This window comes from Hipposideros armiger, unplaced genomic scaffold (genome assembly GCF_001890085.2).
Source record: "Hipposideros armiger isolate ML-2016 unplaced genomic scaffold, ASM189008v1 scaffold_17, whole genome shotgun sequence".
Classification (NCBI taxonomy): Eukaryota; Metazoa; Chordata; class Mammalia; order Chiroptera; family Hipposideridae; genus Hipposideros; species Hipposideros armiger.
In genome coordinates this window covers 4,167,373-4,189,314 of record NW_017731367.1, presented here as the reverse complement: position 1 = coordinate 4,189,314, position 21,942 = coordinate 4,167,373, and the positions used below count along the sequence as shown (strand labels likewise).

The following is a 21,942-nucleotide window of genomic DNA, read 5'->3' as shown; positions in this document are numbered from 1 at the left end:
GACCCCTCATGCATTTTTTTAATGAGCCCCCTTGTCGCCACAGACATATTTATTAAGTTGAAACTGTATGTTACAAAAGGATCTATTCTACATCACTTGTGTGTAAATAACATTTCAAGTGTTTTAAGACTAAGCGGGAAATAGAATAAATAGACTCCGTCCTTACAGAATCTTCGTGGGTTCCCTTTAGAATCTAAAGGGAAAAGCCAATTAATTCGTATTTAGTATCAGCAGTTATGTTCAGGCCAATGTAACTTTAGCAGAACTACCAAATCAGCCAGTGTGTGGGCTGCAAGGGACCCAGGGAGGTTCAGAAAGCGGGCTGTTTGCTCATAACTGCCAACCAGCAAGGTAACGGATGCAGAGAGAGAACCAGATAACGTTCTAGAATTAGTGCGAAAGATGGAGACCCCAGCCTGAGGGATGAGGAAAGTCGGCTAAATGGTACGGAGGAAGCGTCAGGGGGCCCAGAGGGCAGCAGGGAAGCCAAGAGGAGGATTCCAGTGGCTTCCGGGAAATCGGCCATGGGTCTTTCAGTTGTAGGACTACGTCCACATTCTAGCAGCTGAAGTGGTTGAGAAGCAGCCACTGGTTTATCAACAGGCAGGAAGTTAGCTGATAGCAGGAGTGATACAAAAAGGAACCCACAGTACAAGATTCCCACATGGAGGGAGGACCCCAAACGTGGGTCCTCGGACAGAGAGCGTGGAAGAGCTGGCCTCTCTCTGCCGTCTGTGGGAAGGTGGGCCGGCCTGAACGTCCGGAGCAGAGGCCTCATCCCCGAAACCTAAGTGATTAGAGGCGGGGCTGCACAGGAACCCACCCAGACTCAGGAGAGAGGGCGGAGGAACTCTCAACAAGAGGAGGGAAGGCGGCAAGAGGAACTGTGAGGTGGGACCACGGAGGTGGGGGAGCTTCTGATAGAGATGACAGAACCCTACGAGGTTCGCCAAGCGCTACCCCAGGAAGAAAGGTGCCTCAGGGTCCCTGGTGACTTCCTAAGGGCAGACCACAGCTGGGCAATCTCAGGGCAGAACAGAAGCTCAGAAAGCCGGGGCCAGTGAGGAAGGAATGGAGACAGGATGAGAACCTGTGACACAATGGGGGCAAATTCCGCCACACTTGTCAGAGGGAGGGGTGAGGCTCTGCTGTCTACAGCAGATGTCAGCCTCGGAAGCTGGGGGCAGAGGCCGGGCCCACCCTAAGCCAGCCGGGCTGCACTTTTACTGTCCTAGGGGCGGCTCGAGGGGGGCTGCCCTGACGTCTACCAGGCAGGCTGGCTGGGCTCAGCCATGGCTGTGGGGAAGGGAAGGGCTGGGAAAACTCCCCCAAATATAACAGAATGAAACAACGCTGTGGTTTTGAAAGGATGTAAACCAAAGATGTAAAGAAAGTGATTGTCATTAAATCAGACCGAAGGACCAGGCAGACGGGAAGACTCAGGGTGTTGAGGATGGAGCATGAAAAGCACATCAAAGACGAAAGGGATCTTTGGTTGGTGTAGATAAGGGTCAAGGTCATTTAACAAATAAGGTCCTTCTTAAGCATCTTTCATTAACTTCCATTAACGTCCACCAAAAAAGTCGCAAACCCAAGTTTTGAAACCAAAGTTAAGGCTTGTCAATAATGAACTTCTTCTTGGATAGTTACTCCTTTAAAAATATCAACTTGCTATAACTTTCTTCGTTAATGCCAATTCTTAACAAATTAAAATACAATAACAGGAGTGTAATTGAGCATTTATTGCTTATGGGCTCTAAAATGAGGCTAATCAGATAGTGACTAAACCTCAGCGTGGGCTCCTCTAATGGGATGTTTTAACATACAATAACCAGGACATTTCATTTAAAATTGTGACAGAAATCTACCCAGTGTCTGTGCTTTGGGTTTGAACGCACCGGGGTTCCCATTTCTCCCCGGCCCAGCATGGGCCGGGGATTGAGCTGTTCTCTTGCCGGAGTTATTTAGGCGCTGAAGTTTCACCAGACCTAGTTCTCAAAAGATCAGAATATAAATTTGGCAAGTTTTAAATGTCAAGCCACTACAATTTTTTAAAACTTCACCAAGTGCACGTCCAGGCGGTGCTTCGGGAACAAACAGAATGCAGACACACGAGTCCAAGGCTTCCAGCTTCTCCGCGGAGAAAGGACGCTGCGTTTTCTGTTTTTGAAAGATCTCATCCTTTTCATGTCTCGCCTGCCTGGCACGGGAGGAATTAAAGCTACAACCACTAAACAACATGGCCTCCTCAGAAGTGAGATGTTGCAGCCCGGTGGGCCTGAGACAGGGCCTCCCTGGGTAAAATAAAGGCAGCACGCTTGATTTTGATATGCAAATGTCACAGACACTACCCTTCTCCCGGTTCCTTGTAGAAAACGCTGATAGAAGATAAAAGGGGAAGACATCCTTTAACAAGGCATGAGGGTAATTCAAAGCCAAGTACTTTTAAACAGCACTTAACAAGTCCCTGGGGCCCACTCAAGAGCCGGCCCCCCCCCCAGAGGTGCCATCCCCTGCCCCTCACCAGCTTGAAAAAGTAGTAATTGCAAACCGATTTGCATTTTCCTTCTCAAGTTGTCCGTGTTCGTCGTGCGGATTATTTTTCACAAGCAGGCGCCAGAGCAAAGGGACCCGCCCCGCGCGCGTGGATAGGTCCGCCGCCGGGCCGCGCGTCCCCCTGCCACCCGGGCTCCTCCACCGTCGCGTCCCTTGTTTTTTACATTTCGCTCCTAATTATGTTGCATCTATTGCCGTACACTTAATTAGCTGCATTAATGTGATTTCTTTTCACATAGTCAAGCAATTAAGAGCTATGATTGAGTTTCATTCAATTAGCCTCAACAAACATGCTAATTGATGTCCCAGATGCAAATGAGGTGCATGAGAGAAACCTGCTAGCAATTGAGAGGCGTCGGAGACCCACAGCTTTCAGCTTGCTGACAGCAGCACGGTGTACACGGCTCTCACCTTCTGCGGAGCTGCCTTCTGAGAGGCCGTGGAGTCGTTAGTGCCTCGGTGTACCCGATCCCCCGATACGGAGAACTAATTGATTGGCTGCTGTACAACGTCCTACAGTCTCAGTTACGGTCACCAGGACCGGGGAGATCATTAACTGGGTATCACTCTGCTCCAGCAAGGAGAGTGGCACAAAGTCCTCATCGCAATACCACAGGAGGCTACTTCCAACAACCACAGGACTTCCCCCCAAAACCACCAAGGGTAAGATGTGTATGTCTCGTCTCGGCGATCCCAGAACCTCCGTGCGCGTGATGGCTGCCCGACGGCCGACAGAGCTCTCAGTAAATGGTGAGTTCATCTTAGTCAGCTCTGGGGCATTCGCCACTTCCCGTTAAGCTCAAAATACAGCAATCCATCAATAGTCCCTAAAAATACTCTTACTATATTGATTCTCACTGCCTCCCATCCTGCCGTTACCTTTGGCTGTCTGGTGAAAGATGTTTTGTTTTGTTTTTTAAGATTTTTTTATTGGGGAATTGGGGGGATAGGAACAATGCTGGGGAATTGGGGGAAGGGGAACAGACAAGTTGCTGTCCTTTTGTTCTTCAATCTAGTTATGGAGGACGTTGCTTCACTGGCCCAAGTTGGCATCATCATTGCGCTCTTTCCAGGTGAGGCAGATCAGTCACCAGCTTCTGGACGGCCGCTCACTGCAGCTGCTGGCCGCTCACGCTGGCTGCTGGCTACACACGGTAGCCCATGGCAACCCATTGCCACAGGGGCTGCAGCCTATGCCGTCGCTGGCGACTCACAGCAGCCCAGCTCCAGGTTGAGCTGTTGTTCAGCATCTTAGCTGTAGAGGGCAGTGTCACTGGCCCTCATATGTGGGATCCGAACCGGGGCCCTCTGGCATCCCAAGCCAGTTCTTAACCATTACGCCACTCGGCCAGCCCTGGTGAAAGATGGTTTGCTTGATGTGTTCATAGGGGTACCAAAAGCACTTAACAAGCTTTTAAAACTGAACTAAAATGCATAAGGGGTATGGCTGGCTGCTCAAAGTTAGAAACGCTTTGAAAGTCTACTCTCTTCAAGTATAGATGACGCAAGCAACACCACTCCAATTTTACACATACTTTAAAAAAGTTTTCTGACTCTTCATTGCCACAGTTAAATGATGGAAAAAAATAGAAATTTCTGTTGCAATTTGGTTTTCCCCCAAAATTTTGGTTTCTACCTGTACATAAATGTTGAGAAATTTAATACTTTATATTAATATGTGATATTTTGTCTAAGGTAACTGTTAGGACATACTGATATTGGCTTTGGTCTTTTGGCCACGGTCAATCTAATTGGGTTTTTCCTCTTTGCTTGATTTAGCTTAGCAGTCCTCTAACGGTGGTCCTTCACACCCTATCAGGGGGGTCACAAGGTCAATACTGTTTTCAAAACTACTTCCAAGACACTGTCTGCCTTTTTCACTGTTTAAATTCGCCTTGATGGTGCACAAGTGATGGTGGCTGAAACTGCTGTCTCCTCAGCAGGAATCAAGGCAGCAACTTGAAAATGTACTGGTTTAGTCCTTATTTTATTCACTGCCATGCTCTCTAAATACAAACAAACAGGAACAGTTTCACTTAAGAATGGTCTTAATAATTAATAACCCTCCAGATGCCCCCGCCCCCCCCCCAAAAGTCAACTCTTGAGTCCATGTCTTTCTAATGTTCTAGGTGGTGACCTGGAAAGCATACAGAAAGCACTCCTGCTGCGTCCTGAAGGCTGAGGCTGTCTGTGGGACAGCACTCCCATAATCTTTTGAGTTACAAGCTGAACTAGCCACTTTTTGCTGGGACAAGGTTTTTACTTGAAAGAATGATGATGTCAGACATGAACTATAATTACTCAGTCTCAAGTATTAGGCAGGTACTTTCTGGAAAATGAACATTGCAAGGAAACAGCTGACAGTACTTGTGGTCAATGATACCATTTGAGCTTCCCAGTGACAATGAGAATTTTGAAAACTCGTACCTCTCACCATGAGCTTGACACCTGCCAAATACTTAGACTTTTCTGGAAAGATTGGTGGTGATATAAATGTGACTTGGGGACATGACATAATGAAGTGTCACCATCTAGAAATCTGTGTCCCTCGGTGAAACAACACCTTTGAAATGACTGATGCATGGATAAAGGATCACTCAAAGTTCAAGACAGACCAACGGATTCTACTGGAGCAGAGAAGGAAAATTTAGTGATGTAGTTTACGATTCCACATCACATCCCTAAGCTTTAAGAAACTGCCACATGTTGAGTCTTGGTGTTATATCCAAGAAGAACACCCACAATGGTCTGAAATGGCTATTCAATTACTCCTATTTCCAAAGAAACGTGTATAAGGTGAGAGTTTCTTCACATACTTGAACCAAAACAACATATTGCAACAGAGTGAAGACAAAAGCAGCCATGACAATCCAGCTCTCTTACGAAACTAGGTATCAAAGAGCTTTGAAAACAATGTAAAACAATGCTATTCTCACGATTTTCTTTTGGAGAATATATTTTTCATAAAAATCGTATTCATGGAATACTATTATGTAACCGACGGTTTATTAATATTTTAATTGAATTATATATGACTATTTCAAAATTTTCTGTTTTAATTACTAACATGATACATATCAATAGATATAATCCACAGAAACAAAGCTCTTTCAGGCCTCCTCAATTTCTAAGAAAGGAAAGGGTTCTGGAGGCCAGCAGGTTTGAGAGCCACCAGTGTAGCCATGGGCTCTGCGCCTGGGGTTTCTCGCACACAGCGGGCGGAGCTCAAGGGCTGGACCTAGGCGAAGAGATTAGAAATGGTCTTCAGGTTCGATTGTCTTGTCCTGGAGGAAAAGAATGACTCATTATTCCCTATTTTCACTGCACTTCACATGGATTGCCATGGTTCAGAGAGGAAACAGTAGTTCTATTTTTATGAGTCCTTACTTCTGGGCTCCCAAAGCAGTATATAAGAGCAGCACTGTTATATGCTCTGCCATTCCCAAACTCCATGTAACACCGTTTTCAAAGGAAAGGAATCTATAAAGACATATATAATACCATCCATTCAAAAAGACCAAGCAAATGTTCAAGTCTAACATTTCTGAATAACAAGCCGTAGCCTCACCCACAGCCACAGGCTGAGAAAAGTGACACCCTGAAATTACTATGAAAAAATTGCCTGGCCATGTCCTTCCGGATCGCATCTCTAAGACGACAGTTTCTCCTGCTCTCCAAAAGATCGTCATCATGACAGCAAGGGAACAACCCTATGAGAAAGCATTTTGTTTCCCCAAACCGCCAACAGAATCCCAGTGTTTTGCTTTCGGAGCAGCCTCTGTAAAGACCACTTGACTAATGCTTGTAAAGGCATGTCAGTGTGACGTGTGGCCACCACGGGAAGAAGGTACCTGGCAGAGCGATGTCTCATGGTGACAGGTAAAGGCAACAGTTAGGACCTGAATCCTTACTTAACAGACGCCTTACTGGGCTTGGTGACAGACGTGATAAAAGAGAAGGCTGGTGACGAAGCATCATGGGGGATCTGTGGCGTCAGGCTTCATGGACAGCGGAGAGCTCGGGCCCCCCAGCAAGGACAAAGCTCTCCAGCGGCTAGCACCCAACACCGTGGGCCAAAGACCAACAGTAGCCAGGCGGACAGGGGGGTATACATCAAAACGGCAGAGAATTCCAGGTTGAACTATGAATGCCTTTGGCTTCTTGACTGTATCTGTCTTGATTAACCTAGTGTCCTGAGCTTCCCACAGCAAGAAAGATTTTTCTCATTTTAGGTTAAGCTGAGTATTACCCAGTTGCAACCCATGCGTGTTCAAACCTCGCCTGTACGAGATGAACGATAGGAAAATGGCTTCCTGCTTCTGTCACTGAGGTGTCTTCCCAAGGCAGGCAAGGAGCGAAAGTCACGACGAGGAACGGCAAGGAGCCAGCACCATCCCCTGGCGAGGCGGCTATTTTAATAATTAGACATGGCTTCAAACGACTGGCCCAGTCGTTAGACCAGGCGCATTTCAAGTTTTATAGGAATCGTCATTGTAAGGATGTTAGGTCTATCGGAAGCTAACACTTGAGATTCCGTGGGATGAATTTGCTAGGAGATGCAGCACTTAGAGACACAGATGTTTAAGACCGAAGAGCATACACATCCGTCCTCTGAGGGCACGAGTGACCTTTCCTTCTGCCGTGGGGCAGGAAAACTCCCACCCCCGTTTTGGTCCATCACAAGGTTTAAGTACTTCTTCGGAATTTTAAATCTTCGCTAGGCCTGTTTTAAAGTCTCACTGTTTATTTTTTCCCCATACATTGCTTTTATAGGCATTCTTCTTCTATTTCCCTAACGCTACTGCCTGCCAAGGAGGTTTACAGTAACATAATCAGATTCACTGCAAATGAATAGCAGTCAATTCCCTGAGTAATTTTCTGGCTTCATAAACTAAGTAAGTCTGCAGAAGCCACAGCTTCGTCCTGGCCAGAGCCTGGCCTCAGAGGGACGGCGCCTGGGATCCGACCTCGGTCCTTTAGGAGCTGTGTGCGTGGGGCACACTGCTTCATCATCCAGGGCCCCCATTTCCACACCTTTGTCCCTGCCTCATGGGACCGCTGTGACGATTAACTGAGATAATATATGAAGTGCTTGAAAGAACGCCAAGCCCTCAACAAATGTTAACTCTTACGACTCTTGTTCCATAAAGATATTGAAATCGTTGCCTCTGATTTTATGAGGGCATTCCCTGAGCTAAAGGTGCTGTTCCCACTTGAAGTAGCAATTCTGACACGGTAAGCCATTAGGGGTGACCTGCAAAGCTATTTTTCACTTCGCAGCATAAGAAAAAGAAAATTGTCCTCTGCAAACGCGTGACATTTTCCACTTTTTCTTTTTTGCCCCTCCCTCCTTTTTCTTTCTTTCTTTCTTTCTTTCTTTTTTTTTTTTTGGTGGGGGAGGCATGTCGATGGTAGTCAGACATTTTTATTGCAAAATGCCGTCTGGAAAAGATGCAAAACAAAATTGCTGAAATGCAAGGGAGAAAAATAAGGGGGAAAACAAAAGGCCCCCTTCCCCTTGCTTATTGAGTTCAAAGGCATAACATGCAGCACCCTGCAGCAAATGGGAAGCCACACTAATTTTAAAGCCATAAAACGCTATCAAGTGCCCTGCGGGGCAGGACTACACTGGAGCTCCCGGCACCTAAATAAGACATGGTTCATTTACTTCGCAGCTTAGCCTAATGTAATCATCAGCGGATTTTTAGCCTAGAGTTGTAACAGGCAAGTAGCCGCTCGGGGAGGCGGCACTCCCAGCCATCGAGGGGGCTGCGGCGAGATTGCTGTTGATTAGAAAATTTTTCAGTTTTGACAAGCACTTAATGAACATAAATCGCACCTTGATTGGTTTCCGTTTGGGGCCACAGGCACACCTGAGAAACAGGCCTCGCCACCTCCACCTCTCCCTTCCTTGCAAGGCCTTAGCAACAAGCCGGCAATCAGGTTGCGAGCCACAGAGGAAAATATTTATAAAATACCATAATGAAATGCAATTTCTTAGGAGACGGAGGAACATTTCCTCCCGAAGCCCCATGTCCGTCGTCCTCTCCCACTGAGTTCTCGGAAGCGACTCACTGTCAGTGAAGAAAATGGATGCTTTTGATTTATTTACCTTTGCTAAGAATTGCCAGCCATAATTAGTAACAAGACAAAGGCCAAAAAAAAAAAAAAAAGGGGAAAACAAAATGACGCAGGCTGGGTACAAAGGATGAAACACACGCTGTGTAGGAATATGACAATGTCCCATCGGCTCTACCAGAAAGAAGCTTAAAGGCTCAAATCCACAAGCTACACGGTTAAATCTGTGCATTTACAGAAAAGTACATACACATGTATACTATAAGTATACTTGGTTTCTGTTAATTTAGAAAATCAAGAGGGAAGAAGGATTTTTCGATGTAGAAAACAATAGATTAGGTAACATAGAGGGTATTTGGTGGTTGAATTTATTTAGACAGATGTGAAGACTTTATTCTGTCTGCTGTCATCCTACCGTGTTATCAGGATAACTTGCACGACAGCGAGCACAGATTTTGGCCCTTTTATCTGTGCATCCTAAACGCTTTCCAAACCCTGAGGGCTAGCTATGTAAAATAAACAAGGAATTCCTCAGGCAGAAATAAGACTTTGATAAAGAATCTAACTTTTTGGTACATGTGCAGTAATAGTATGAGTTTTTCAGTAGTCACTGTGTTCTAACAGAAGTTATAGATATTCCCTGAAAATATTTCTACCACCATTGCAGTACCGTTCCATGGGTTTGAAAGCATCGATCTAGGGGAGAAACCATTTCTCATAGTAGTATCCGAAACTGGTTGGATCAATACTGAAAGTATTTCCCAGGTCACCCCACCCCCCAGGGCGCTCGGCAGACACAGGACAGCCTGTGAACAGGGCTGGGTGGGTGTTTTCATGCCATATGGGTCACGGGCCATCCTCCACGGTATTAAACCTCCACAATCCTCCAAGTTCGCGGCCGGGCCAGCACAGTTCCCAGTGGCCTCTCTCCGCCAGGGCCCTGCTTCAGGGTGGACATCCTTCCTCTGTCGTTCTCCCATGGTGCAGTTCTTACACTAAGGCCTCACACTCCAAAGATACACCTGCACACTCACCGTTCACAACAGCCAAAGGAGGGAACGACCCAAATGTGCGACCCCAGGTGAACGGGTAACACAATATGGTCCATACACACAATGGGATATTATTCAGCCTTAAAAAGGAAGGAAATCCCTTAACAGGCTACAACATGCATGAACATTAGGGCACTATGCTACCTGAAATGAGCCAGTCACAAAAAGACAAACACTGCGCGAGTCTACTCAGAGGAGGCGCTCAGAGTCATCACAAATCATAGGAAGAAGAAGGGCGGGAGCAGGGGCCTGGGGCGGGGAGCGTTTCAGGGTGTGGAGTTTCAGTTTTCAAGGCGACAAACCTCTGGAGAGTGGCTGAACAACAATGGGAACAGACTTCACACTCGTGTACACTTAAAAATGGGTAAGATGGTAAATTTCATGTTAGGTATCTTTTATCACAATTTATAAACAAACTATAACAAAACTCTAGAACTCAAGCTGGTCTCCTATTTGGAGAGCTTTCCTTCATATAGTGAGAATTACAGGGTGAAGAGGCAGAATCAAAGGTCGAAAGGCTGTTCCGTGCACAGTGTGGGACTTGGAGAGCCCGATGGGCTGGGCCCGTGCCGGCTGCACCACCAGGCACCAGGTCTGCGAGTTCAGGAGGCATCGGGCTTGGGGAGCCACTGGGTCCGTGTGAGCCCGAGGAATCCCGGGAGGGAAGGTGGGCACCAGGATGACAGTGGATGGGGAGGAGCCACATGGTAATGGCCCTTGAAGGGGCTTGTGATTTCCACAGAGCCACCCCCAGGCCACCCCGGTGGGGACGGGCCGTGCCAGGAGGGAATCCACCACTGCAGGCTCCCAGGCCAGGGCTCTGTCCACCTGCACACGAGAAAGAATTGACCTAGAGGAGGCGACGGGACACCTTGGAAAGCAAGGAAGGAAGGAATTTAAGAAGGATGGAGGTGACGGCGCTTTGGAGGCCATGGCGATCGCGCACACCTTGATTTCCTTCCCTACAATGCAGTCGTGCCCAGAGCTGTGTGTGTATGCGCGCACATGTGAGCTACGTTCTCACGGGACGACACGGGTGCACTGACAACACGCTTTCACATCAGCTGTCCGCCATAGTGGCCTCAAAGCCTTTCCTGGAAAGACCAGGTCTGCCCGTGACAGGGGCCCGTTTGCATAATTGACTGTAGTTGTTTCTGGGAAAGCAGAGAAGCTTGTAGGATCGAGGACAGGAGCTTCTGTCCCAACCTCGACCCAGGTTTATCCCCTTTGTCCCAATAATAGGGGACTAACTTCGGGGGTTTTTGCCTTCCCCAGAGCTGACTCTTCCGCCAGTTTAGAAACTCTTGCGGAAGCGCCGGCTGTGGCTCCACAGTTTACGAACCCATTCCCACTGGCCTGAAGGAGGCAGGCAGGCAGAACAGAAAGGTTCGTTTGTGACCAGAGGGCTCCAGACCTTTGCTCCTTGACAGCTCTGTATTTTCCTAATATACAGATTTAAAAAGATTTTTCTAAATTCCAGCAGTGTTTTTAGATTTGGTGGCATCTGCATAATGTCACATGTGTGTCGTACCCCACCCTGATGTGAGCTCATCTACACTTAGGAAGGTCAACTTGTGCAACATGATTAGTGTTCTTGGGCTCAACCTCACCGGAATTTTTAAAGCAGGGCCGGGTTCATCGCCGGCGAGGCTCCGAGCCCAGGCAGTCCCGGAGCTCAAGTCTGTATGACCCACAAGTACTGACCTGTGTGTCAGGTGCACACTAGCCCTCCATCAGGCTACTCCAGATGGGGCAGTACAGACATGGAAGGTGCCAGCACGGCAGGTCTGCCTAAGAGTCAGGGAGGGCCTCTCAGGCAGGAAGGGCGTGAAGGTCCCCTGGACAGACGCCTGGAAATTCTAGCGGCCAGGCTGGAAAGGAACGTACAGGCCAGAACCCAGCTTCCAGCACTGAGGCCTGTGGAGGGAAACAAGGTCGAGTCATCGTCCATCGTGAAATGAATACGCTTAACTGCAGCAGTGTGGCACAGACGTGACACATCTGACACCATTCCTGGGAAGGAAGGGAGGCCTGTCTTCTCAGGGTTACCGTCATTCCAGGACTCCAAAGGTTCTACACCTGGAAACCTGGGCTGTGAATTTGTCTGTCCAGTTGTCTAGAGTTAAGCTGGTCTGATTCTGTAATGTTCTGGGGAACCAGCCAAGAGTTTCTCCGAGTTAACTCCATCGTCACCACTTCGAGACACGTGAGGTCGACCTGAGCAGGTATGTGAAGCTAGCTGAAGGGACTGACTCGTCACAGGGCCTCAGTGACTCCTCATTCCTCAGGTACAATGTCCGCATGTTATGGGACAATCGTGTGTACCGTGAATGACAATTACCAGCGGTGGGTACAGGCAAGAGCTGTCACAACACAGGCATCTCTCCCTTTTGTCCTGGAGTTATTTCTTTTGAAACGAATCCCTACTTAGGAAATCATTATTTACGTTGTATTTGTACCACCAACGAAGTGGATTTTGTTTGATTCTGCAATGAGGAACTTACTGAAATCAGCCTTCTGATGACGACTTACGGCCCACGTTTGACTCTGCTGACGTGCAAACAACAAATGCCAACCACATGCAGAATCAAAGGCTCCGTGTCGCCGAGTGGGTCTGCCTAGGGACGACGGTCCTGTAGGAAGGAACGTCAGGGAGAAAACACGGCACCACAGCTGTTTCCAGCTCAGGCACAGAACGGGAGAAAGGTCCAAGAGGGGGCTTTCAGAAGCGTGAGCACCTGAAGCACAGGTCAGCCAGGTGGGCCATTCCCGCCCCCAGCCGTCCTCACAAGGAAGCCCAGGAGAGCCTTCCTGGCCAGGGCCCCGTGAAGGCCTTGGCTCGACTGTGCGGCCACGAGCCGACTCTTCCAGGTCCTCTTAGGAATCCCAGCGCACACACCTTTGTCAGCAGGAATTTCAGCCGTGCCCTCGACGGCGCTGTCTCGACACGGAAGATGAATGGGTGACACTGAACGGTGAAGCCCCGAGGTCCGAGCTCTTTCTCATTATCCCCTCCATTTTTCTATCAAGGTGCTCCCTAAGGCTGATTTAAGTCCGCAGAACAGGCTGCCCTTCACCCAGGCTGACTCTGATCCAGCAAAGCATCACAAAACCACGAGACGCTCATACGTTTCTCCCCCAAGGAAGCGAAGCAGTCAGGGCCTTTGAGAGGCCTTGCAGATGACAGTTTTTAGAGAAACAAAACTATAGACTGGAGCAGCTGCAGGGGTCTTGCTTTTGCTGTTTTACTGAAAGGTTTCAGGTATGTGACATAAGAGCAGACCCCCTGCTCCATGGCCCGTAACAGGGTGATGACCAACAGTAATGAAACTCAGAGTCACCCACCTGGGCAGGATCCCCCAATACTTAACCATTTACTCAGCATTGCACACGGCCAACAGACTCACTTAGTGGTCTTCCTGCCACAATGTGATGACCTGGAAGTGGCTGTCACAGGGCCATCGGTGCTGGAGAGAGAGCACTGGGTTCTGTCACTTGAGATTTTCCAGACTAAACCACCTGGGCCGCTCTTCATGGCCCAGAATTCTGGCCCGTGAATTTGCAACACATGGGCAGACTCCCGAATTTCTTAGCAAGGCGAATCGGGACTCCGGCCCCGGGCAACTCCTTGAATGCCTCCTCCCAGTGTGAACCGGCTGCCAGACTAACTCAGCTTCCCGACAACTCAGAACTGAACAGACCCTCTCCTGGAACCTGCCTGAGAACCCACCTGGAACTCACTGTCCCGCCAAACTTTCGCCCAAAGCTCAGAGGTGAAAATAAAGTCCGTGAAGGATTCTATTAAAGGTCATGATCGCCCCATGCCCTTGAATTCTCATGCACTCCTGGGTTCAGCCACTCCCCGAGGGAACCATGGACCTGCCTGTGTGAGGAATCTCAGCTCCCAGGAGACGGGCACCAAATGAACAGCCCTGTAAAATGACACTGGCTCTTGCTGACTGCATAATTCTGTAACGAAGCCCCACGGTGCTACTTTTCTGTATTCCATGCATGCACATAAAAATAAAAAAAAGGATGGAACTGACAAACTCGGAGGGACATCTCAAGATGGAGCCTGTGTGGGAGAAGCTTTGAAGAACTGACTGGGATTATATATCCCAAGGTGGGGATGAGGAGTAAGCAGGCATTAGCCCCCCTATGGAATTTTTGGCTCCACACTGTTGTGGCCATTTTCCCCTCGCCAAGAAGCAGCAAATGTCCCTGTGACTGGACCTGGTCCTAGCAGGTAAGTGTCAGGTGCCCTGAAATGCATCGCCAAGCAGGTCTCATTTTTCACTGCTCAGTAGGCTTAGCAAGAAGAGTATTTTGATGACACTTTCCTGTCCAAAGCACACAGGTCTTTGCTGTCTGACGGGGTCTTAGGAAGAACTGAGCCAGTGAGACCCAACACAGCCCTGGTGTTCTGACGGGCAGGGGGCTGCGGAAGCCAGGAGACCTGGACGGGGCAGGGCTGGTGTTACGTCCCTGATGTGGAGGCCACCTGGAGAAGCAACCTGGCCTCTCCCACAAATAACCCAAACGACACCAAGCACACAGGAATTTCCCCAGCATGATACAGAATTTGTACCTCAGAAGTCTCCTTACTGGTGAAGCATCGGCAGTACTCCCGCCAACATCAGAAACAAGTCAGACGCCTAATGAAACACCCGGTTTTCCACATGGCTCTGGAAGGCGGGGCCACTGCTCTCACACAAGGGGGGTCCGCCAACACACACGGAGAGACCTAACGGCACGGAGAGTGTCCAGCTCAGGGAGCTGATGGCTAGGAACTCGTCCTGGGCAAAGGGACAAGGGCACAGAGAAGCAAATAGGGGACGCTGATTCGGGTCACTTGTAAAAATAATTCAAAGGAAATTTACTTGCCCAATGTCCCTGTTGGAGATGGTGTGAGATCAATTTGGGCATGTCTGCACGAGGAGTGTTATATAACCATTAAAAATGGAGGCATAGAGCTGTACTTATTTGCTGACATGGGAAGGTGCATAGACCTGTCATTATCTAAGAAAGGGGACCTCGGGCAGCACACACAGGCTGGGAGCACACCCCCCAAATGCTGGCAGTCACATTCTCCGGGTGGTTTCTCGGGAGTGATTTTCATTTTCTTCAATACGTCTATTTCTAACTTGTTGTCAATAACAATGAAATTTTAAAAGTATTTTAAAATTTAAAAGCTTAACACCGTGATATAATCAGTTGACCAGCTAACACTATGTAGTCTAATCTACACGTTTGTCTACATCAGGACAATTAAATGTGCAAGGTTCACCGATGTGAATCTGTAACAGCCCATTTTCGGAGTTTATCAAGGCTTTCTAAAGGAACGCAGCATGGGTAGGCCATCTGCATGTCCCCCCAGTAATCACATGAATTCGGCTTCTCACCTGTCTTACACAAATCACCAACATAACAAATTCTACGAACGCACACAGAAAACGTTCTCTTGCCTTGTGAACTGGTGTGTGTTCTTATTGGCCAGTAAACGCCGAGTCACGAAGGGCATCTCACTTCTTGCTTTTGTTCTCGGCTGCTCAGAGCCAATCCTGGGCTCTAATGCACTTGAGTCCCCTGTTCTATATTTTCAGATAGGTGGCTTTCTTTCCTCCTTTCTCTGTTACTACTTGCTCCTGTTTTTTCACTCTCATTGAAAATTTTACTTCACCTGTGCCTTCTATTGTTGGTTATTTGTAGAATTAATTAGAGGGCCACAGACAGACGCGGAGGAAAAGACGCATGGGCTCCAGGAGAGTGAGGGGCGGAGTCTTCCCCTCATGCCAGAGCAGGAGACCCAGTCCGACTCGGACTCAGAGCAGAGGCCTGGCTGCCGCCAGCTCCCACCCCTCCCCCCCAGGCCCCGCCCCACATGCACAGTGTTTACGCTGAGGTCTGCTCATGGCTCCGAGGGGGCGACACTCACGTGTAGGCTTGGATGATAGGTCAGCACGCCGTTGTCACACAGGGTGACGTATTTCTTCTTCCACTCTTTGTTCAGTGATTTGCCGCTTCGCTTCAGCAACATGCCCTACAGGAAACAGGAACCAAACGTAAGTTAGTGAATATAAATTAGAAAGTCCTGTGTAAACTTTTCTTTTAAAGCAGGCACGTTGGTAAGTTTCAAATTTTTAAACCTTCATTTTATTCTTGCAATCTTAAATGGAAATCATACTTATCTGCAGCTTGGTAGTGTGGTTTCCTCTTCTCTTTTATATGCAACATATACGCGTATATTCAACCAATTTACTTCTGTGCGGATGTTGTGTGTAGGACTTAACTTTGGGATATTAACGAAGGGTAAAAGATGTGCCATCGGTTCAGCAAACATACGCAAACCTTCCTTATGCTGAGCTACGAGCGCACACAGAAGCACCTGTAGGCATCGTGTTTCAGAAGAGGAACCCTAAGTTTCCTTTTCTAAAAATAAGACATTCACTGCATTCTTACCTTACGATATTTGCAAACAGGGAGATTTTATTTTACAGTTTTTCATATCAGATTTTTCAATTTATTAAAAATGAAATCCCATTTGCCAAGTCAGCAACAGCATTTAACAGATGAATTGTGTATAATTTACTTTAATCCATTTTTAATGAAATCGTATTAAGGCTTCTTGAAAAGCATTCAAAATTTGAAACTAACACACTACTGAGGCATGTTTAATCCAATCTTCCTGAGATGACCGATGAGAACTTATTCTTGGTTTAACTACCAATTCCCAGCAAACCTTCCGCCTCGTCTAGGCTTTCCTGGGCTCAGAAAACGGACGGCCAGCGCTGGGCTCTGCCTGGCCCATAACCGTGACCGTGCACTCCTCCCCACGGGGGCTCCTAGCTCAGGCGATGCCAACTTGAGCTTTCGTCTCTGGGGCATCCTAAGTCCCGTCCACGTGAAAGAAGAGCAACGGAAGCCCCGCGTTCCTTGCTCTTCCCCTGACCATCCATTTATAAACTCGCACCGTCATAACAAGGACTGAGAAAGCGTAAGACAAACGCTGGTTAATTCACCCAGACCGAGGCAGACGGCAAGCTGTAAGCTTGAAATACGACTCGACACCTTGAAGACGCAGGGGCGCCCTTGAGTCCCCTCGGGAGTGCTACCGGCCTCCACCCACCTCCAAATTCTGCCATCCCCAGTGACCACCACACGAGAAAAAAGTCAAGTGCTATCATTTTGTGCAATCATTTAGTTCAAGTTCCAGTTAATTACCAATATTGTGATGATACTTTTTTTTATACTAAACTGCACACACGTAATGGGTTATGAGCCAGCGTGGGCCTCTGACCACCACTTAAACGTTGCTTCTGGGGGAGAAAGTCCTTCAAAGTTTGCAGCGACTCACAGTGGAAGCTTTGCAAGGTTATTTCTTTGCAAGTTCTTCTTATTGAAAAACACCCAAACGTGGCACAACACAGCATCCCTTCTTTCTAAACCAATAAGTACCAAACATGGTGCCGAGACCAACAGAGGGAGCCAGGCCCAGAGGAAAACGCAGAAAACAAACCCAGGAGACAAGTTCCACAGCGCGGACTGGTAAGAGCTAGTGGGACGCGGCGGTCCCTGCTTGTGTCCTGATGATAAATAAGCAGTGGCTTAGAATCATTCAGCTTCCCTCCCAGGGCGATTGCTAAGGTGTTGAAACAGCACAGCTCAGTCCTGCTGCGGGCTCACAGTCTCCCACCATCCCTGTCAGAGGGAATTCCAACACGGGGGGGCGGGGTCCCTGGGAGCCGAGCGCTGAGGCCTGCAGCTCTGCCCCCCTCCCTCAGGTGAGCCTGGGCCTCAGCTCACAGCCCGGGGCTCCCGCGAGGCGGCAGGTAGCTGTGGGCACCGTGGTGAGCAGCCCTACACCCGCCCCTCTCCTCTCCCCAGCGAGGGCCAGGGCACCCCATTCTCAGGAGGCCGGAGGGAAACCGTCCCACAGGGAGGCCCGGGAAGAGATGACGTCCACGCGGCACTGAGCTAGGCGGATTTGTTTCAGGGCCGGGAAACATAGTAATGTGTTGTTGAGAGGAAGTCCAAATCATAATCTTAAATAAATTCTATGGTTCACCCTGAAGGGTAATCTCACATTAGGTGTACTATTCAAACGCTGCGAGCGGGTGGAGGCTGGAAGGATACCTGGTACTAGGAGCCGGATTTCCGCCTTCCAGCCTGGCCCCGCCCCCAGCCTGGCCCCGCCAGGTTTACTACCCCCTCCCCGCCAAAGACGCCAGTGGACTCTGAGCTCGGCCTCCCTGCTCCCCACCTCACAGCTGCACGTCTGTGGCAGCGCTGGACCAGGTAAGGCAACCTTTCCTTAAGTGGCTTGATGAGTTTCTGAGCATGTCATGTGCACTCTCCCCTGCACCCCATAAGCAACAGGTCAGGGCTGCAGTGTCATTGCAGCTCCTTGTTACAGACGGACAAGCCTAAGTCACAGACGTGAGGTCCCTTGTCAGCTGATGGAGGTGCCAGGCCCAGCCGGCCTGCCCTCTTCATTCCCGCCACGGCGCTGGGCTACTAAGCCCTACTTGTGGGCACTGCTTGCCACGGCCAAACCTCCAAGGGTCCCCTCCACAGCCTGGCCTCCAGCCCCCGGTCCTGAACCCCCAGCACCTCCTCCCAGAGCAGATACAGACCTGAGAGGGGCAGTCACTTCAGGGTCCTGGCAGGTGCCTCCACCCCAGTCCCCCCGAGGGGACAGTGAGAATCCACGACTGCAGTGACCCAGCGGGGCTGCGCTCTGCCTTCGCCCAGCGAGAGAACAGGCAAGCACTGCTCTGACACACACAACTCCAAATACGTTGCTTAGAATATACGGCTTGTGGACCAGAGCAAGGGCTTCTGTTTGCTAAGTCAGTACCCTGGGCATGCCCTAGACCCTACGAACGAATTCCGGGGATGGGGAGATCAACGCTGTTGATCCAGGAATGTGTGATCAAAACTGAAGGAGGCAGACCTCATGAATGGGTGGGGCCCTTCACCTAGGATGCAACCAGGCCACACATGCCCAGAAGCGGCCCCCTGGACTGGACGATATGGAGACTATCCAGGGGGTGCAGGGTCTCTGTGTCTGTGTCACCAGATTTCCTGATTACGCAAGAGATGGCTCATTTTAAAATATAGTAATACCTTGGCTTTCAAGCATAATTCATCCCGGAAATAAACTACTTGTATTGCAAGATGTTGCTCGTTTACCACGTTAGGATATATTAGAAATGTTTGCTCGTCTTGTGTAACACTTGCAAACCAAGTTACTTGCAATCCAAGGTTTTATTGTACTGGCAACAGATTATACACTGTTTGCATGCAACAGAGGTCAAACCAGACAAGTCTGCAGGTCAGACGCAGGCAGGCTTTGTTTGTGAGCTCTGGCCGAGTCACCAGAAGTAGGCAGAGAGGGATGGACGCAGGCACCGGATGGATGCAGGTGCTGGACCCCCCACACTGGGCCACCTGGGGCCTCCATCCTCTCCCCGACAACAGCCATCCACAGACAGCGCTTCCTCTAGGGGTGGTCCCCGGGAAGCCCGGGACTGGAGGTGATGCCCACAGCTCTGACTTCAGGGTCCGCGTCTGCACTCACACGTGCTGACCTGCGCAAAAGGCGAGCGAGCCGACACACTAGAAGCCAGCTAACTGTGTACTGTCTTTTCATAAATAATAAAAAGAGCCCGTCCCGAAAGGCAAAGCGCGATGCACACGAGCGCTCCGATGAGCGAAGGCGCCAGGCTCGTGCTTCCAGGGCCGCGAACAGGCGGATCCTTGTCGTCAGAGCTTCAGCTGGACTGCCGTCGAGGAGACCCAGGAAACAGCTTCTGCAGACCAAAACTGTGGTTTTTTTCCTTTCCTTTCCTTTTTTTTTTCTGCTTAAATTAATTCGGAACACCGTTTTTGTTTGTTTGTTTGTTTTTTACGAGTATTTGTACCAAGTGAGAAGCACAGAATTTCAAAGAGGCCCCAGAAGTGGTGAAGCCACTCAGTCCTGATCCTGTAGACTGTTTGCACGCTCCCTGCCCACGGTCACTCCCTGTGGACAGGGAGTCCGTGCTCTGGACAGCTAGAGCGCCTGCGCGGGGCCTGCTGCCCTCCGAGGCACAAGCCTGGCCCCTGACTCGAGCTGCACTGCGAGTGGAGCCCTTACTCTGAGGGACCAAGGCGACGTCTTGTCACAGTACACAGCCAAGCCCCTTCCTAGTCCCAGACTCTTCCCAAAGCTAAAGGTTCCAGCTCTCTGCCACCGTGCAACTGTTTTCTGAACACGGGACCCCCAAAGTGCCAATGGAAGACAGTGGACCCATCGTCCCCCTTTGGCACAAATTTCTACCGATGCGACCAAAATACGCCCTGGCAGCCCCTTAGGCTGAGCCTCCCATGTTGCTGTCATCCTGAACTTACACACTTTCTACTTTACTAAGAAAATGGAAAGGCCTAAAAATAACTCATTTGAAACTTTTAAAGGACATGAAGCCACGATCCCACTGGCCAGAAGATGACAGAGGCCAGAAGGCTCTGCCTGAGACGCACAGGCGGGCAGTTCCCACCAGTGAGGGAAAACGGCCCTTATGATTCTAAGTCTCTCTGATCCTGTGTGACCCAGGGCTAAGCCACACGGCAGAATGTCAAAACGCATACTTGGTCTATCCTTCAGATGCCACTTTTGTACATGTAAAAACGATCTCTTGCTTAATACTGTTTCTCACTGAGCAGCTATCACAGTGTAGACATCAATTATAATTAATGCTTTCTTTGACATTCAAGTGGCCTACACATCATTTAAAAAAAATTTTTATTTCGAAACAATATCGGGCTCAGTGTGAGCTGGGAGCTGCTCTAAGAGCCTCACAAATATTAACCAATTGAAAGGTTACAACACGTCTGATGGATTACCCCCATTTCACAGGTGAGGCCGCTGAGGCACAGAGAGGTCTGTGACCTGCCCAACTTGCACAGCAGGCCTGGAAGCAGGTCTCGAGCCAGCTCCCAACGCACCATGCATGTGTTGCGGTATTCATGCCCGTGTCAATCATCCCACACAGATCGGGGAGGCCCGAGACTCCCTTCAACCGACAGAAACAGCGTGAGTGGCGCTGTCTGCACCGGGGTTTATACCTGGAGAAATCCCAGCAGCTTCTGCTTTAGGGACCCCATGCTGAGCTCTGTCCAGAGTCCAGAACCACCAAAAAAAAAAAGGTGAGAAATAAACTCACAGTTCTCTGTAACCACTAAGTTTTGGGGGTGGATCCTCAAGCAATGACAGATAAGAAACCAGAGCCAGCGTCCTGTGCCACTGCGACAAAAATAAAACGCACGTGACTGGCTGAGGCTGGTGGCTACGTGGCAGCTGCAGTGGAGGCTGGAATAGCATGGAGGAAATGCTCCCTGAGGCTGGGGACAGGGGTCCAAGTGGTGCCCTGGCAGGAGGGGCCGCAGACCTGCTGCCTGTGGGGCGTGCAGCAGTTTGGGTGCCGAGTGACCCGCAACCTGGCTGAGGGGTTCCCAAGAAGAACGCTGAGCCTGCTACTGGCTCTGACAAAGCTGGGAGAGGAGAGTCTTCAAGCAGTGTCGCAGGAAATATTTCCAACTGAAAAACCCTGCTGGACTGGGCCATGAGAAAAACTGTTTCTAACCCTGAAGTTTCTCCTGCCAGCAGAAAACTCTGAGAGTAAGAAGTGGCCTCAGAACAAAGATCAGATCCAGGGGATGTCAGTAGATGGGCTCTCAGAATACAGACCCCACCAATGCTCCTAACCTCTTCTTGAGAACTCAGGAGGATTGAAGGCAGGGCCTCTCGGACCCTTCCGATGAGAGGAGGTTTGTGGATGAGAGATAAGGAGCTGTGGATTGCTTTTGTCTAATGGAATGGATGGTAATTTGCTACAAAGGACACCCACAGGGTTTTTAAAGGAATTACACCATATAGTACTAAAAGGCACAAAGTTCAACATGAAGAGAGGCACCTGGGCCCTCAACTTAAATGCAACAGGAAGTAGGCTGTGACTTATGGAAAAGATAGGTCGGCTCAGACAGCAGAGCCCAGGGCCAAGGAGGGAGCCCCTGGGAGCAGAACACACTCCCTTGCCCGGGGCAGAGTGGGTTAGAACATGGGCACACTGGGCTCAGAGATGCTGTGGACCAGTTAACTGGTACAGGTCTCATGTCCCTCCCCTCCTCCTGGAACAGTGTGCCTGCTGCCGGTCTCCTGTCTGTGTCAGCACTGTGTGTGTGTGTGTGTGTGTGTGTGTGTGTGTGTGTGTGTGTG

The 21,942-nt window shown here is 49.4% G+C and overlaps 1 protein-coding gene across 1 annotated transcript in view; it reads right to left on the bottom strand.

The window, feature by feature from the left end:
• Positions 1-21,942, bottom strand: part of AGAP1 (ArfGAP with GTPase domain, ankyrin repeat and PH domain 1) — a 625,487-nt gene that overhangs the window by 208,255 nt on the left and 395,290 nt on the right. The window contains exon 9 of the mRNA XM_019628311.1: positions 15,622-15,726. Within this exon, the coding sequence (XP_019483856.1) occupies positions 15,622-15,726 (105 nt within the window). The remainder of the gene's footprint in view (positions 1-15,621; positions 15,727-21,942) is intronic.